Source organism: Citrus clementina, unplaced genomic scaffold (assembly GCF_000493195.1).
Source record: "Citrus clementina cultivar Clemenules unplaced genomic scaffold, Citrus_clementina_v1.0 scaffold_6, whole genome shotgun sequence".
NCBI classification, from domain to species: domain Eukaryota; kingdom Viridiplantae; phylum Streptophyta; class Magnoliopsida; order Sapindales; family Rutaceae; genus Citrus; species Citrus x clementina.
Window position 1 is genome coordinate 12,796,285 of NW_006262139.1, and position 18,761 is coordinate 12,815,045.

Consider the following 18,761-nt stretch of genomic DNA (forward strand, 5'->3'; position numbering starts at 1 on the left):
TTAAACTTCTCTCAGATCTAATCCGTCTCAATGAAGAGATCAATGTCATCCCCTTTGAATGATTCTGCTCGTCATGATAAAGAAAATCATGAAGATTTGCTCAAGCTTTCACTCTCCACTGGTTCCAGGGCAGTGTCATCATCCCCATTGGGGCAAACTTATCATCATCACCCAATTACCACAGTGCCCTCAACGCCTGCTTCTCAATTTTCAGAGTCTTTTTTCCTAGTCACTCCGCCTCCATCCACACTCCATCATCAAGATATAACAGCAAATAATAATTCATCAATGGCTTCTGCTGCTGTAGGCTCTTCATCATCTCGCTCGCGTAATAGAAAATCCCCAGTTCAAAAACTCAGGCCAGGTAAAACGGAAACAATACCAGCTCCTTTCCCTTGGGCTACAACGCGGCGTGCCACGGTACATAGCCTTGAATATTTAACATCACATAATATGAACAAGATTAGCGGTGAAGTTCAATGCAAGCGTTGTGAGCAGAAGTATGAGATTGAATATGATTTGCACGCAAAGTTCATGGAGGTTGCATCGTTTATTTCGGAGAATAAATACACGATGCACGATCGAGCACCGGCCATTTGGATGAACCCTAATCTTCCGAATTGTAAATTTTGCGGACAAAGTAACTGTGTGAAGCCAATTCTTGGGAAGAAGAAATCAATTAATTGGTTGTTTTTGCTTTTAGGACATATGCTTGGATGTTGCAAGCTTTCTGAATTGAAGTACTTTTGCAAGCATACAAGGAATCATAGGACGGGGGCCAAAGATAGAGTTCTTTATCTTACTTATTTAAGCCTATGTAAACAGTTAGATCCTAATGGTCTTTACGATTAAGAGATGTCTATGTTAAGAGATACCTAGTTTTGTTGGTATTAAATTAAGTTTAATTTTCTGTTTTAACTTTTTGATATGATTATTCCGAATTTTGATTTTCGTATATTGTTTGTTAGCTGCCCCTAAGTCAATTGCAATTCCGTACTTCATGTGCAAGTCCTCATTTTGGACGTCTATAGATGATGTACTGTAAATTGTGTTAAAAAGATATTTTTCCTTTTTAAAACAGATTCGTATCAAGAGAACGATTTTTTCTTGCAATTTGGTTATTTCAACTTCTAATGAATTGATCTATCTTACAACATTAGCATGTTATATTTGGCATATGCCCAATGGTATACAACATAACCAACAATCTGTCACTATCCTTCATGGCAAATCTATACTCGTTGGCAACTCCACAGTTGGTTGGTTTAATCTATAGAATATCATACTTTATATATTTTTCGCGAAGGTAATAAAAAGTGGTCGATATTTTACCTAATGATGGCCTTGATTTCATTCTCGATGGAATTCACCCCTATTCAATTTAGACACTTCTTCTAGATTCTTGTAGTATTCTTAATTTTCGTTTTATGTAACTTTTACAATTTCTCTTGTACTTTTTTATCTTCTTAATAATATTTCTATTTAATTGAACAACAACCAAAAACAAAAATCCAACTATATACTGCGTGAAAAAATCCACACCACTTAAAAATTATAGGAATTCTGAATTCCCGCGAGTATGAGAAGGAAAGTGAGAAAAACCGAAGACGTTATACCGCTATCATTAGAAAATCAGTAGGCTTTAATTTGTTAATTCAACTAAATCATGTCCAAATTATTGCTAGTATATTGTGATAATCTTGTATTTAAAGGGCAAATGGACAATGGGCGGAACACAAAACCTCCAGCAATCAATGCAAAGAAGCGTGAGAAGAATGAAAGAGACTCCTGTGATGTTGCTGCTTGTGGCATTTTCGGTTGCACTGGCTTTACAGCCAGGGCAATCTTCTGCTTCCGAAGATTGGAGTTCTGGTTCTAAAAGAATTCTTTACTCTGGGCCTTCTCGTGGGCCACCAAAATATGAAAGCCGATCCCCACTGCCACCACAAGTGCTGCCGGAGGAAGTACCGAAGCCGCCATTTGGGTTCGAACGAATTCTTTATTCTGGGCCTTATCATGGCCCACCAAGATATGAAAGCAGATCACAGCCACCACCACAATCTTTTAAACCGCTGCCTGAGGAACTGCCGAAGCCGCCTTCTGGGTTCGAACGAGTTCTTTTTTCTGGACCTTATCATGGCCCACCAAGATACGAAAGCAGATCGCCGCCACCACTACAATCTTTTAAACCGTTGCCTGTGGAATTGCCGAAGCCGCCATCTGGGTTCGAACGAGTTCTTTATTCTGGACCTTCTCGTGGCCCACCGAAATACGAAAGCAGATCACCACCACCACCACAATCTTGAATATTAAATAGTATCTGTCGCATCCACCAGTCACCACTACCATCAAACACTATACTGCTTACCCATGTTTCTATAGATAAAAGCAACATGTCCTTGTCTAAATTTGTAATCTAACTATCAATTCGCAATTTAAAAGGAAGAAATTAAATCAACAAAACAAACAAGCGTGGTGTCAAGAATTGTCATAGTTAAACCTATGGTAAGTGCCAAGTATATGGCCCACTATTTCAAATGTCAGGAATATGACAGAATTCAAGGTGAAATTACCTAAATGCTCTTTTTAATACAAACTAATATTTTCAAATTGTGTCAAAGACTTCTAGATTTATATTCCTCTACACTTGTCTAGTAGTCAAGACTCAAGAAGTATGGCATTTTCACATGATTATATTTTATTTAATTTTTTATTGTGGTATAATGAATGACCAAAGAGATCGGATGTAAAACATTATATTTTTAAATTTAATACTTCTAGTTTTTCATTTATATTAAAATTTCAGACTTCTCGATTCAAGATTTATCTAGAGATCTATAAGTCGAGAAGTTAAGATTATGATCTAAAACAAATATTATAACATTAAACTCATTTCTCAACTGTCAACTCAAAAAATTTCTCAAAAAAATGATATTTTGTCTGTACATTTAAATATACTTCATCAAATTTTCTGGGAAAAAAGTATTAAATAAAAAACACCCAACATTTATAAATTTAACACTTTTATCTATATAGTTTTAAGTAAACAAAACAAAACTTAAACTCAAAAAATCAATCTTATGATAAATGTTGAAGAAAAATGCATTTTGTTGGAAGTGAATGTAATATTAAAATTATTATGGGATATGTTTGTTGAAGAAACTTTTGTATAGAGAGGGAATGTTCTTGATGAAGATAAGAGGGACATTTTAGGCAAAATACCACCAAATGTCATATACATTACATTCTGAAAAAGTTGCCATATTTGTAAACTGAATATCAATTTGCGCGCAATTTAAAATTAAAGAAAAGAAAAACATACGAGCAATTGTAATAGCTAAACCTATGGTAATTCATACACAAGTGCTGCGATTGTGTATCTACCTAGCATTGTCAATGGCAATGCTATCCCTTCATGACCTCTATCAAATGAATGGAATTTTTTGCGTTAAAAAAATAAATAATAATAGTACCTTCTGATACTACTCTTAAATACTAAATGCTTATTTGTAGCATTCGCCACTACCTTCAAACAGTATATTGTTTACAACATTTGCTTTTCTAAATTTGCAATCTAAACGAGCATGGTGTCAAGAACTGTAATAGCTAAAACTATGGTGACTCAATACATAAGGAGGAATTCGCACTAGATCTTGACTCAATACACTAGGAGGAATTCGCACTAGATTTGACTCAATAATGCCTAAATGCCAGTATATGATCCACTATTTCAAATGTCAAGAATACGATGGAATTTTAAAAATGAAATTACCTAAATACCCTTTTATTTAGTACAACCTAATATTTTTAGATTGTGTCATTGACGGTTAGACGTCTAGTAGTCGCGAGGTATGGCATTTTCTCATAATTATATTTTATTTAGCTTTTTATTGCCGTATTAATGAGGTTGGATGTAAAACTGTTATTTTTTAAATTCAACACTATTAGTTTTACATTTATTAAAATTTCAAACTTCTCAACTTAAGACTTGTTTAGAGGTCTATAAGTCAAGAAGTCTAAATTACTATCAAGAACAAATATTTTAACACTAAACTCATTTTTGAACGATCAACATAATTATTTTCCTCAAAAAATGATTAGTTACTTGTACATTTAAACATACTTCATTATATTTTATAAGAAAAAAGTATTAAGTCAAAATACCCGACACTTTTAAATTTAATACCTTTATCCATATAGTTGTAAGTAAACAGAACAAAAATTAAAAAAAACCAATCATATTATAAATGTTGAAGAAAAATGTAGCTTGTTAGAAGTGAATGTGATTTTTAAATTATTTTGAGATATGTTTGTTAAAGAAATATTGAATTTTGTGTGAAATTTAGTAGAGAAATGTTGAAACTTTTGTATAGAGAGAGATCAATGTGAACTCCCAACTAGGCTTGTCGCCAGTTATCGAATCTGAAGAATGTAGAAATCTACCTTCCTCTCACAGTGCTGTGGAATTGTATAGCCATTTTTTTCTCTACTTCTATGTATTTTATTGAATAAACCCCACATTGCACTTCTTTGCCTCTTGTTCATACAAACAATTTCTTCGTCTTCCAATTTTCAAAGTAGAGTGACACTTTCTTTTAAAAGCACAATGAATATGTACAAATTATTAGTTTTTAACGCAATGCTAGATGAAGAAGAAATTTGAAAATAGACATGACTTAAGAAGAATATGCAGAATTGATGAGGATCCACGAAGATCAGTGGAGTACCAAAGCCTAACCACAAGTATGAAAGTTATGCTTAAAGCCACATAACCCATGCAAGCCATGCGTGGCACATGGAAGACATGTTTTATGTGAAGATTGTGTGTGACTGAATACTGGAGCAATAACAGTTGGGTTACTATATCAATTGATCGTGCAGATTGAGTGGAGAATCAAATCATGGTTGTTACATTTGATTTAAATTCTATTTCGAATTTATAGCTAGGTTGTTTCATTAAATATTTCCTTTATTTTATTTGCTTGGTTTTGGCCGATATTGTTGGTTACAAGCAAAGTCTTGTTACGCTTGCTATTATAAATAAGCTCTAGTGATCAATAAAGAATTATCCAGAAATTATCTCAAACATTTGTCTGTGGTCGTTCTCACCAAAAGCAGAACAACTATATTTGCTAGCAATTGTTAGCAAGCATCTGACTAGGACCCTATCAAGTGGTATCAGAGACAGGTTCAACAATGGCAACCAACAAGGAACAAATTGAACGTATAGAAGTTGAGCTTGGAGGTATGCAAGATAGCATGAAGCGAATGGAGCTGGGATTAATGACAAATTGCATCACTTGGAAGAGACTCTTAGTAAGTTAGCTGAGTCAATTAACACCTCCAACGAGATGCCAAGCCACAGTAACGATGAGAATGCAGGTTCATTACGGCCATGCCGTGAGGAGAGTGAAGGGAGGCGCCAACAGTTTCCATCTAGAATGGCCAAACTAGAATTTCTTCGCTACTATGGCGATGACCCAACCGAGTGGTGCAATTGAGCAGTACGATTCTTCGAATACCAAGAAACAACGAATGAACATAAGGTGACGTTAGCTTCATTTTACTTTGAAGGCGAAGCCAACCAGTGGTGGCAATAATTGTGCAGGGCTTACCAGGAAGAAGGGGGAACAATGACATGGACAACACTTGTGGAGGAGTTGTGGGCTCGATTTGGTCCAACGGAATGCGAGGATTTCGACGAGGCATTATCCTGAGTGAAACAAGCCGGTTCTCTTCAAGATTATCAGGAGTTTGAAAGGCTGGGTAACAGGGTTCACGGGTGGTCATAAAAAGCATTGGTAGGGACTTTCATGGGGGGACTCAAATCGTAGATATCAAAGGACATCCGCATATTTTGACCAAAATAATTAAAGGAGGCAATTAGCTTGGCCCGAATAAAAGATGAACAATTAACACGGCAAGAGAAGCTGTTGCGACCACCACTCATCAATTGTATACTGCCAGTATAACTAGTCATTAACAGAGCTGCCCCAACAGTGCCCGTCAAAAGACTATCCTGGGAAGAGATGCAGAGACATCGAGCGCAAGGTTTGTGCTTCAATTGCAATGAAAAGTTCACTACGGAACACAAATGCTCAAAAGCTCAACTCTTGATTCTAGAGAGTGAAACCATATCAGATGAGACTATTGTTGATTATTTTTAATAAGCAATTACTACCAATGCCAATGTGCAAGTATACACAACAAGTAATAAAGTGATGAATATTCAAGATCTTCTCCACAGGGATTAATGTTACTCAAAATGTTAAAGCAATCACAATATTTTAAATCAATTTAGGACCGAAACAAACAATTGTAAAGTGATTTCTAACGTAATTAAGGATTGTGAAAGAATTAAATAAAATAATACTGTAATGAAATAAACTAGATTAAATGTGTCTAAGATTCAATTGAGATCATAGTAGTTGAATGATCAAACTCTACTTATGGGATGACTGTTGTTTATCAAGTTAGCACCAGTTGTTATAGCAAATGCTGCAGCACTAGGCAGAATAAATCTGTATCCTCAGCTATTGCATATTGGAAATCTCATACTTTTAAATCTATTAACAATGACCAGTTGTTGATATACTTATGGTATGACATTATAACTTTTAATCTCTCCACCCTACAAGGTGAACATCTATGTCTAGTGTGTCACAAATCTTATTTTAAGTATTGCCCTTACGAGATTCAAGATAACCTACTTCAGGAAACTCAACTTAAGATCAAGTAATACTCTAATAATATCCGCTAAGACATGCTCTTTTTGCTGCTCTATCTTAACTGAAACTATTAAATGGGTAGTCAACCGAAATAACAATTATATTCATAAAAACTACTAGAGTAAAATGCTACAGCAATGCCATAACAACATATAAGAACAGTCAAGAACCCATTGGATAATTTGTCACTCAACTACAAGTAAATTTAGTTCATAATCTGAATGAGAAAAATAAACATAAATATATTGATCTCGGAATACATCAAAACAATTAAAGGAAGAAGATAAATATAAGTTGAACACGGTGAAAGACAAATCCAAATAATTCTGCACGATTCTCCAATGTTGCCGAAACAACACTCTTCAATTATGATATTCTTCTTATTTTCCTTGTAATTATTCTAATGATAATTCTCTTGCCGCCTTTCTATGTGGTGCACGCCTCCTTTTTATATTACAAATTAAGGTAAACAAAAGCCCATGAGCGTTCATACGTTAAATTAGGAAACATGCGCTGACTCGCGCCTAAGTTTTCTCCCGCATTGCTCCCAAATTGCTACAGTACGAGTTGCTCTACATCCGCAACAGCACCGCATCTTTCCCGATTGAGCTTTTCTTCTTTTGTGGCCATCTTCTTTCCTCCTCTTGCTCTTCTAATGTCTCAACATCCCCTCATGAATTAAGACTTTCTGAGAACCTACAATTATGCACCAGTTTTTAGCACAAATTACTTTGATTTAAGCAAAACTTATTAAGACTCAACTAAAATGAATGTTTATGCAAAATGTAACCAAAATGTAATAAAAACACCTTATTTGTTCTCTAAGTGATCTTGATTCAAGTCTATAATTGATATAATAACTCTCATTTCCTAAAGTTATCAATTATCTATAAGGAAATTACAGAATAAGTATAACGAGGAATAGAACCGGGTGAACCAAGTGATCCTAAGATCATCATGTATGCGTTAATGGGCCGGGCATCACCTCAGACCATGCGAGTGATGGCAAAAATTGGGCTGTATGAGATCATTGTTTTAATCGCAGCGGATCGCGTATAATTTCTTAAGTATAAGGTTGGCCAATATGCTTCAATTATCGATCATACCCACAACAACACTTTCAGTTCAGGTTGTAAATGGAGAAAAATTTACATGTAATTCAAGATGTTTCTTTTTCACTTAATGTTTACTCGCTGCCAATAACATGATTAGACATGGTACTGGGTATTCAATGGCTTGAACTGTTGGGATCGGTTGTGTACAACTAGAAATCCTTTACCATGGATTTCAATTGGGAGAATGAAAAACGACATTTACAAGGATTGGCCTCAATAATTATAAAGAACCTCATTGACAGAAATCACAAAAGAGATAAGATAAGGCCATGATGTTTTTGTGATTTGCATACACATGAATATGGAGGAGTCTTTAAGCACGGCACCAGCAGGCATGCAAAATTTGTTAAAAGAGTATGTTGAATTGTTCCAAGAACCAACACAGCTGCCTCTACACGTGATACTGACCACTGCATCACACTTAAAGAGGGAATCGAGCCTGTCAATGTTAGGGCGTATCGCTACGCTTACTTCCAAGTACATTAGATGTTCAGTTCGGGACTGATAAGACTTAGTACCAATCCATTTTCTTCTCCGGTGTTACTAGTTAAAAAGAAATATGGCAGTTGGAGATTCTGCACTGACTATCGAGCCCTCAACGAAGTAACTGTCAAAGATCAGTTCCCAATTCCCATAGTGGACGACATGCTGGATGAAATACATGGAGCCACCTATTTCACCAAACTAGACCTAAGGGTTGGGTATCATCAAGTACGAGTAAATCCATATGATATTCATAAAATAGCTTTTCGCACACATAATGGACATTATGAATACTTGGTGATGCTAGTTGGATTGTGCAACGCGCCATTAACATTCCAGGCTATAATGAACTCCATTTTTCGGCCACATCTCTGGAAATTTATATTAGTTTTTTTTTATGATATACTAATCTATAGCCCTACCTGGAGTTTCCATTTTGAGCATGTCAAACAAGCACTGGAGATTCTCAAACAACATAAATTTGTTATCAAGGCAAACAAGTGCAACTTCGCCCAACAGAAATTGGAGTACTTGGGACATATCGTCACATGCCACAGCGTAAAGGTCTATGAAAAGAAAATTTCGGCCATGGTGTCTTGGCCTCAACAAAAAAATATCTCGAAACTGAAGGGATTTCTTAGCTTAACCAGGTATTACCGTAAATTTGTACAAGGATATGGCTTGTTGGCTCGACCCCTTACCAACCTACTTAAGAAAGAGAAATTTGACTAGAACAATGAAGTGGAGAAATCATTTGTCAAATTAAAACAGGTCATGACTAGTACACCAACACTAACTATGCCGGATTTCAGCGACACCTTCATCATTAAAATAAATGCTTCTGGCGAAGGCATATGAGAGGTATTACAGCAAAAAGGGAAGCCCATTGTTTTTATGAGTAGGGCCCTCAGAGTCTCAAAGAAGTCCTGATCGATGTACGCAAAGGAGATGCTTACCATTGTGAAAGCAGTACGAATGTGGAGACCATACTTGCTAGGGCAAAGATTTATAATTCAGACAGACCAACGTAGCTTAAAATATTTTTTGGAGCAAAAAATAACTACACCTGAGCAATAAAAATGGCTGACCAAATTGATGGGATATGAATACAAAATTTGTTATTGTCCAGGCTGTGAAAACGCCACTGCTGATGCTCTCTCATGATGGCCCGACAGTCCTACTCTTAACCATTTATTTGTGCACAGGTAGCTATATGAGAGGAAACTAAAAAAGCTGCCAGTGAGGATGAATATATGAAGAAAATTGCATAGATAGCTCAGACGCAAGCTGGGGGTCCTTACTCCATCAGGAACTGATTAATATTTTTCAAAGAAAATGTGGTAGTTCCCCGCAAGTTACGTGAGACAATATTATTTGAAGCACATGACACAAAGATAAAGGGTCATTCTAGAGTCCTACACACATACAAACGCTTGACACATCAGTTATATTGGCCTTCAATGTTTCAATCGGTTCAGGAGTATGTAAGTAGCTGTGAAACTTGTCAGAGGACAAAAGCTACAACTCTTAAACCAGTTGGACTCCTTCAGCCATTACTTATTCCTTGTCAGGTATGGGACGACATAACGTTGGATTTTATTGAAAGGCTACCGAGTTCTCAAGGCAAAGACATGATCCTGGTTGTGGTAGACAGACTCAATAAATTTGCTCACTTCATATCTTTATCTCATTCGTTTTTGGAAAAAACAATGACGGAGAAATTTATTGGCGGAGTTATTAAGCTTCATGGCATGCCTAAATCCATAGTCAGCGATCGGGATCCAATATTTATAAGTAAGTTTTGGTAATATTTTTTTAATATGTCAGGTACACAATTGAAAATGAGCTCAGCCTATTATCCCCAAACCAACGAATAATCGGAGGTGATCAATCGATGTTTGGAACAATATTTGAGGTACTTTATTTATCAATGGCCGCGAAAGTGACATTCATATTTGCCTTGGGTGGAATTTTGGTATAGCACAACCTATCATATGTCAACCGACATGACTCATTTTCAAGCTCTATACGACAGACCCCTTCCAACCATGCCAATATATCTTGTTGGATCTTCAACAATGCATGAGGTTGACAAAGCCTCGATGTCGCATGATGAATTGTTGTTTCAATTGAAAAGAAATTTAGCAACAGCAGCAAGTCGGATAAAGCAAGGAGTCGATAAGAACCGACTTGAAGTTGAATTACAGGAAGGTGATATGGCATTCTTGAAACTACAATCGCACTGTCAATCCTCTACTTTCAAGTGCCTGCATAAAAATTAGCCAATAAATTTTTTGGGCCTTCTCCACAAAGTCGGTGCCGTAGCTTATAAGTTACAATTGCCAGAGGGGGCACAAATTCACCCAGTGTTTCATGTATCTTTACTTAAGAAAGTTGTGGGTTACTGGCCTAGTAATAATGCCGATCTGCCATCTATCGATGATGAAGGTGTGATAATACTGAAACCTGATTCTATTATTGACACTTGATGGTTGAAACGAGGGGGTAAGTTTGTAGAGCAGAGCTTGGTTAATAGGAAATGGATGTCAATCGAAGAAGCGACATGAGAAGACACAACTTTGATTAAGCAGCAGTTTCCTCATATGACCCTTGAGGACAAGGGTCCACTTCAAGGAGGGGATATTGATGAGGAACCACGAAGATCAGTGAGAGTACCAAAGCCTAACTACAAATATGAAGGTTATGCTTGAAGCCACATAATCTATGCAAGCCATGCGTAGCACATACAAGACATGTTTTACGTGAAGATTGTGTATGAATGAAAACTGGAGCAATAACGGTTAGGTTCCTACGTCAATTGATCATGCAAATTGAGTGGAGAATCAAATCGTGGTTGTTACATTTGATTTGAATTTTGTTTCGAGTTTATAGCTAGGTTGTTTCATTAAATATTTCCTTAATTTTATTTGCTTGGTTTTACCCGATATTATTGGTTACAAGCAAAGTATTGTTATGCTTGCTAGTATAAATAAGCTCCAGCGATGAATAAAGAATTATCCAGCAAGTATATATCAAACATTTGTCTGTGGTCGTTCTCACCAAAAGTAGAACAACTACATTTACTAGCATTTGCTAGCAAGCATCTGACTGGACCCTATCAAGAATTAAAAAAAAAAACTTTAATAAATAAATTCCCAAGTGTCAAAAACAAAGACCCAATTAATTAAGGATACACAATAATTTTTTTTTAAATGTCTTTCACATGCAAGTTATTTACAAACATAATTAAAAAAAAGTGCTAAATAGAAGAATAAAAGAAATATTTGCAGGGGGTGTGAACTAGTTTTTAATTATAAGAGAAATTTTGCGCAACGACATTTTTCTCTTTGTTTGCTAAGGTGATTTTAATTAAGGCTTGAAGTGTAAAAATAATAAAAGGGTCTTAGAAGAGTTTTAGATGGGTGATAATAGCTCACTATTCAGTAATTTCCTACTTGTTTCCTTTGAATCAGTTTCACAAAAGCTATCACAAATTGAAAGAAACAATTGAAGGACAACATTTGTCCACGAGGTTCCTGAAAACGCAACTTTTGTGTAGTAAAATTAAAAAGGATGGCGAAAGCTCTAGAAATCTGGGATCGACTTCATTCAAAAATGAAAATAAAAAAGAAAGATTAAAGTTTATTTACCTCACTTGTAGTTTCAGAAACGACTTCGTAAGGTAGGAGAAAATAACTGAAAATAGCAAGATATGAACACTGTCCAGGAATATATACCACTGCACGAACAACTTCGGTTTTTGCACAATTTGAGATCCTTAAAGCACCCCAATTGTGATGCCTCTAATTAGTCCACACTTAAAAATGTTCCGGGAGTTCATACGATTAGAATTACCAAATTTCGTTTTGAAATGAGAGAGATAATGAAGAAACATGAATGCTGATTCATGATCATTCATTCCACAAATAAAGCCACCTTTATCTTTTCAGCAATGGCACCAAACATTATCATGAGCTAAACCTACTCACTAAGTTATTCTTTATTGGATGTGATTTTATCACTCTAATAATTTATTTAATTAAATTAATTTTGAATAAATAAATAGCCTAATTAATTAATTTTTTCATTAATTAATTAAGCCTATTTTGATCAAATTAAATGGTTAATTGTGGGCTTCTTTTGTGACATGTTATTATGCTTTTTCCTAATCCATATTAGGTCCAATAAAAACCCAAAAGTCTAAACCCAAAATTGGTCTAGAAGTCCATAATAATTTATGAACCAAAACATGTCTAATATAGTCATTTTACGTGCTCGATCTTATACATAATGTTTGATTGAGGATTTATGAAATTTATTTGTTCCTTAAACTATTTTTGAAACATCAAAATTTTTATCTTAAATCATATTTAAGATATATGTATTCATTCTTAATGAATTATAATATAAATACCAATTTTTCTAAAATTAGGAAATTTAACTTCTCATTTTCTAATAACTTCTTTTTTCATTTCTATTAGGTGTATGACCTTTTAGGTTCTTTGTTATAAGGTAGTAGAATTATTTTAATGATAACTCTTTATTCGTTAAATAATGTTGAACTCTTTAGTCATCAATTAAAACTTTTCTAATGACCTTAAGATGCATTGCTAATACCAGGGGCGGACCCAGAACTCTGCAATACCCCGGGCTAAATTAAAAAAATAAAAAATTTGTACCAAGTGAACATGAAATTTCATATATATAGATGATAAAATACACCTAATAACAAGAGACATTAAGAGCCTTACGCGTAAAATCCATATTGTAAATAAAAATAAGTTTAAAAAGTAGTATAAAAAAATACAATCTCAATACAAATCTTCTACCGAAGTTGTACTTTTCGGGGTTTCAAATTATAAAAATCATCAATTACAGAATCTGAATCAACAGTATCAGTAATTTCTCTTTCAACATAGATAACCATACAATCTGAAAAAAAAAACTCATTTTCCATCTTACTACGAAGTGATGTCTTGATAAGTTTAATGGCTGAAAATGCACGCTCTGTTGTGGCCGTGTAAACAGAAAGAGTTAAGACTAGACAAATTAATCTATTAATCAACAAATAGTCCTATGACTTCATTGTTTCAACAAATTGTCGACATAGCTCAGAAAGGGAAGCCATATTTTGAAACCGTGGTGAGAAAGCACATCAATTTGATAATGTTCTAATTTCTCAAAGCAAGCACCTCATTTGGAGTGAAATCATGAGGATAAAATTTCTCAGCAAGAGAAAAAATATTGTCTATATCAAATGATTTGAATCCATCAACTGGATCCAATGCCGAGCTCAAAGTGAGGAGTTCCACAGTTTGCTCAGAGAATCTACTATTTAACTCCATCAATTGAAAATCTATTACAACATTAATTACATTAAAGTGATAATGATGTTCAACTGTAACATAATTTTTTTACTGACAAGAACGCCTTGTACCTTCCATATAACAATCACTCATATCAAGCATAGTAATATCATATTTTTCACAGAAAGATACTACACTTGTAATAAAATCATCCCATCCACTATCTTGAAACTCTTGCAAAAGTCTTTTTGTACTTGAGACATAGTTTAAAGCATTCAAGATGTCCAGTGATTTTGTCTGTAATGCTGACAAACAATATCAGAAATTTCTAGAACTTTATTCAATAAAAACAAAATAAACACAAACTCAAAGGATTTCATCTCCCTATATGCACTTTTAGCTTCCCCACGCATATCTCGACTAGATCCATCATTAATCATTTTTCCTAAAACTTCAAGAGTTGCACCAAACATCTCAATAAACCTACTAACTGAAGTAAAATGTGAGCTCCAACGTGTATCTCCAGCCTTTTGTAAAGTTCTAACTTGATTAGCCCCTGTACCAGTCTCAAGCTCTTCTAAAGCTATCAAATCTATAATTTCTTTTTCTCTAGTAGATTTTAACTCAGAATAACGCTTAAAAGAAGCACTAGCAAAGTTAATAATAGAACTCAACTTCGAAAAAAATAGCCATACCTCATGCACTTCTTTAGATACCGCAACTAATACGAGTTGTAGTCGATGAGCAAAATAATGCACATAATAAGCGTACGAACAATCATTGAGAAATAAAGATTGTAACCCATTCCATTCACCCGCCATATTACTAGCACCATCATACCCTTGACCTCTTAAATTTTCAACTAAAAGATTGTACTGAGCAAGCACATTGCATATCTCATTCTTTAAAGTCAATGCCTTTGTTTCATCGACATTCACAATTTCAAAGAAACGTTCTTGAATAAAACCATCACAATCAACATATCTCAAAATAATAGCCATTTGTTCTTTGTGAGATTCATCTACTGCCTCATCAACTATGATACAAAATTTAGCATCACACACTTCCTCTCGAATCTTGTGTCGTACTTTATTAGCAATAATATTCAATAACTCCTTTTGAATCTTAGGTGCTATGTATTGGGCATTTTTAGGAGCATTTTCTAACACAACTTTATTAATCTCCTCATTCATTGTTGCTAACAACTTAATTGATTCAATAAAATTTCCACGATTAAGAGAATTAACGGACTCATCATGACCTCTAAAAGCATATGCTTGTTTTGCTAACCACTTAGTAGCTACTATTGAGGTTTTAAGTCGCAATCTATTCTCCAAAATTGGTTGCGAAGATTGTGCATTCAATCTCTTATCAATATGTTTGGATCGATCTTTTAAATTGCTCCATTTTAACATGGCATCATTGTGAGAAGAACCATGACTTCCTTTATGTTGAGCAAAAGGACATGTTTTTTTCACAACCAACATACTTTCAATTTTGAACCCCATCAACAACAAATGCTTCATTCTTAGATGGCTTATCATGAAAAATATAGCATGGAAAACAAAATGCTTTGTCTTTTGATATAGAATATTCAAGCCAAGGAAATTTCGAGATCCAAGAAAATTGAAATCGACGGTTTTGCGTACCATATTTAGTCGATGGATACTTTTGTAGTTTGGGTTGAAATGGTCCCATATTCATATATGCCATCCGCACATCTTCACGCTTGTCAATGGGAAAAGTACTAATTGAAAAACGCAATCCGGGATCACGTTCTAAATAAGGCGTGTCAATAGTAGATGGAGTATCAACTTTCTCAAATTAGACTCTTTAAGACTTAGATAGAGAACTTGAGGCATTAATGTTGCACATAGAACTTGTCCCATTTGATGATTGACCATCATTTACTTTAGTAAAGAATGAAAGTAGAGTTTTCCTCGGTTTGGATTTGTTGTTTGACATTATAACCTATAACAACATGTAATTGTGTAAGAATCAAGAAATCATTAAAAGTGTTATAAACTATACATTCTACTAATTTTAAATATATTTAAAGTCGCAAAATAAAAAAAATCAACATTAAAGGCTCATACAAGTCTATATATGGTTAATACAAATACCCAAGCCTATCAAATTTTTGAGAAAAAAAGAATTGTAAAATATTAGAATAATAAGAAAAAAAATTAATAGATAAATAGTGAGATTTGAGTTAATTTAATCAAATGAGGAAGTTCAATAAACAAATTTATTTATTTATTAGACAATTTATTATCTACTCATTCTAATATAGAGATGCTAACCATCAATTAGAATTATATCGTAACTAACAAATCAACAATCACCAAAACATTATTACCCAAATCTCAATTGTTGATATTTGTTTAATTGTTTATACTTTAGACCTAATTATTGCAAGAAAGAGAATCATAGAAAAGATGTTTTGATTTCACTCATGCTTGTAATCGAAAGAGAGAGGGAGAGAGAGAGAGATAAAGAGAGATAATTATAATAAATTAATTCATACTTGTAAACGAGAGAGGGAACTGTCATAAATTAAAATATGAGTGATTTTTACCTATTAAAAATTTAATGGAAAGTACTTGAGTCGAAAAGAAGTGAAGCAAGGGACCACCACAGCCGCAGGAGTGAGGGATTTTATCGTTGCTGCTGGATGGATGCAAAAGGAAGAAATAGGGAAACTGGGAAAGGTAAAGAGGAAAAAGTAAAAAGTAAATATTATTTTATGTATTTAACGACAATTCTGTAATTTTTGAATAATTTTTTATTTTTTTTTTTTTTGGGCTAGACCAGCCCAGTCTAGCCCAGGCACAGGTCCGCCTTTGGCTAATACGCTTTACTAATAATGGAATCTTCCAGGAACTCTTTATTGGCAAGGAAGTCTACGACAATTAAATCCTCATGTAACCTCTAGAAATTTGAGTTATGTAAAGGTAAAAAAGTCCTCCAAGACTCCCTGGTTCACATGGAAGCCATAGACAAGCAAATCCTCGTCCGTCTTCTAGAGTTTTAAGTCTTGATTTACATGGGAGCCTAGGAAAACTAAATCTCCATCCACCCGTAAGCCATATAAAAAACCTGCCTATTTCTCCATTATTCATATCTTGAAGTTTCTCTGATAAGAAAACAAATAAAAGAGTGATTGTTATTTAATACATCTGTTTCGCATGCATTAGTCTCTTTCTTTTATTATTTGCATATTTCTTTTGTTGCCAAAAATATGCTTCATACGTAATGTACATGTGTCTAAGATTTTATTTAAAATTAAAATAAGATGAAATCATATCAAACGTGAATCTTAATAAATCTAGACAACTTTCAACTTCGGTAGACATTGTTATATATGATCACCATCTAGTGGCATTTTTTGAGTTGATGAAAATGGCAGATGTAGGAATTTGATTCAGAGAGTGAGGACTCAGTACAAGTACAACAATATACTGGCCAAGTATTTTTCAATAGTGGTTTCACTTGGCTGATCACCCGAATTCAAATCTTGGAAAGGTAGTGGGTCAAAACGTAATTTGGGTGTTGCCTACTCCTCTATCTTTTAAAAAAAAAATTAGAGCTATTTGAACTTATCAATTTACTCTGTAAACACCTCTTTTTAGTTAAGAATCTTATCATATAAATAGTTTTTGAAAAAAATTACTTAATCAACCATTTCTTTTCTTTCTCTGCTCAATTTCACAAGTTCTCATCAATTCATTCAGACATATTCTTTTAGTTACAAATAATTGATGTTACTAATTAAGAGGAACAAAACCTACCATTTAAAAATAAACATTAACAAATTTTTATCAGGCATGAATGTTAATGAATATAGAAATTAATTTTTACCAAACATAAAAGTTAATGAAAGTCAAGAAAAGAGTTCTTATATATATAAAGTATGCAATAAAGATCATGATATACTAAAAAATTACTGAGAAAATGAATTTAAAGGAAAGTGAAATTGAATATTTAGTTTTTAGAATATACAAGTAGAGAAAGAGAGTACAAGTTTTAAGGTAGAGACAAAAAGAGATTAGTAAAAAGTAATTTTGAGATTTTTAAATTTTTAAATTTTTAACTTTTAATAATGAATTCAATTTTTGAAATAGGTATAGAGAGAAATTTGATGGATTCAATTAGCCCTACCCTTAAAAAATTTCAAATATACATTGTTATCCTAATATTACTTATTTAAGTCATATTCTAAGTTGTGCAGTGTATGTTGAAATATCTCAATTGTACATTTTTTATATTTGATAATGTAAAGTTCATCTTTTATCTAATAGATTCGATATGATCACACATAAAATTTTCACAAAATAAGCATGCTGGAATGTAAATTTGATTTGTTCCTCATTTAGCTCAATATTTAGATAGGTAGCATTAGAGATGTTACACTTATTGCCATTCTGTGCCCTAAAAGCATGCAATAAAATAACAATTTTTGAATTTCATAAAATGTACTTATTCATTGTTTATTTGAGCATACATTATTAGCGTTTTTATAAAGTATGTAATTTATGTATTTGGCATACAATGTCAATATTAGAAGATATAAATCATAAGTCTTTTATAAATGAAAAATTGATCACAACTACTAATGGAATGGGCATTTCATTACATAATATTGTAATTTTCTATTTATGTTGTGAGTTATTTTATCTTGATCACTACATGATGATTTCGAGTAGAAAAGTTAATATGTATGTGTGATAACCTAATTAAGTTTTTATTTTTAAAATAATATTAATAAATTGCTTAATTAACTCTATTTATTTTTTCTTTCAAAATTCCACAATTTCATGTAAATTCCTTCAAAAGTTTCTTATAAAACCCCTTTCCGAAAGATACCTCATTAAGAATGTTAGAAAGTGAAAATATATAATTTTAAAAACACCCAGATGATACACCTCCAAAAATTTCTTATAAAACCCTTGTCCTAAAGGAGAAATTTTAGAATATCTCAGTGGTATCATGTTGGATATATAATAAGTGAATGATATTATAACATGTGTGTATTTAATTTAAAAACCAACATGCAACTATCATACATGAATTAATCGGTTGTATTATCTTTGATATATTCTGAAATTCCTCCTAAAAATATCTTATTA

The 18,761-nt window shown here is 33.6% G+C and overlaps 3 protein-coding genes across 3 annotated transcripts; 2 read left to right on the top strand and 1 right to left on the bottom strand.

Moving 5' to 3' along the window:
* LOC18038060 lies at positions 1-852 on the top strand. Its single transcript, XM_006428934.2, has one exon. The coding sequence runs from the start codon at positions 31-33 to the stop codon at positions 850-852; it is 822 nt and encodes a 273-aa protein (XP_006428997.1). The 5' UTR covers positions 1-30.
* Positions 853-1,724: 872 nt separating this feature from the next.
* LOC112097358 (proline-rich protein 2-like) lies at positions 1,725-2,306 on the top strand. The gene has a single exon (XM_024182552.1). It carries the CDS (start codon positions 1,725-1,727, stop codon positions 2,304-2,306), a length of 582 nt encoding a protein of 193 aa, XP_024038320.1.
* Positions 2,307-13,497: 11,191 nt separating this feature from the next.
* Positions 13,498-15,158, bottom strand: LOC18038061 (zinc finger MYM-type protein 1). Its single transcript, XM_024182553.1, has 3 exons — positions 14,027-15,158; positions 13,764-13,937; positions 13,498-13,682 (listed from the first exon to the last, which is right to left on the bottom strand). The coding sequence occupies exons 1-3, from the start codon at positions 15,156-15,158 to the stop codon at positions 13,498-13,500; spliced, it is 1,491 nt and encodes a 496-aa protein (XP_024038321.1).
* Positions 15,159-18,761: the final 3,603 nt, after the last annotated feature.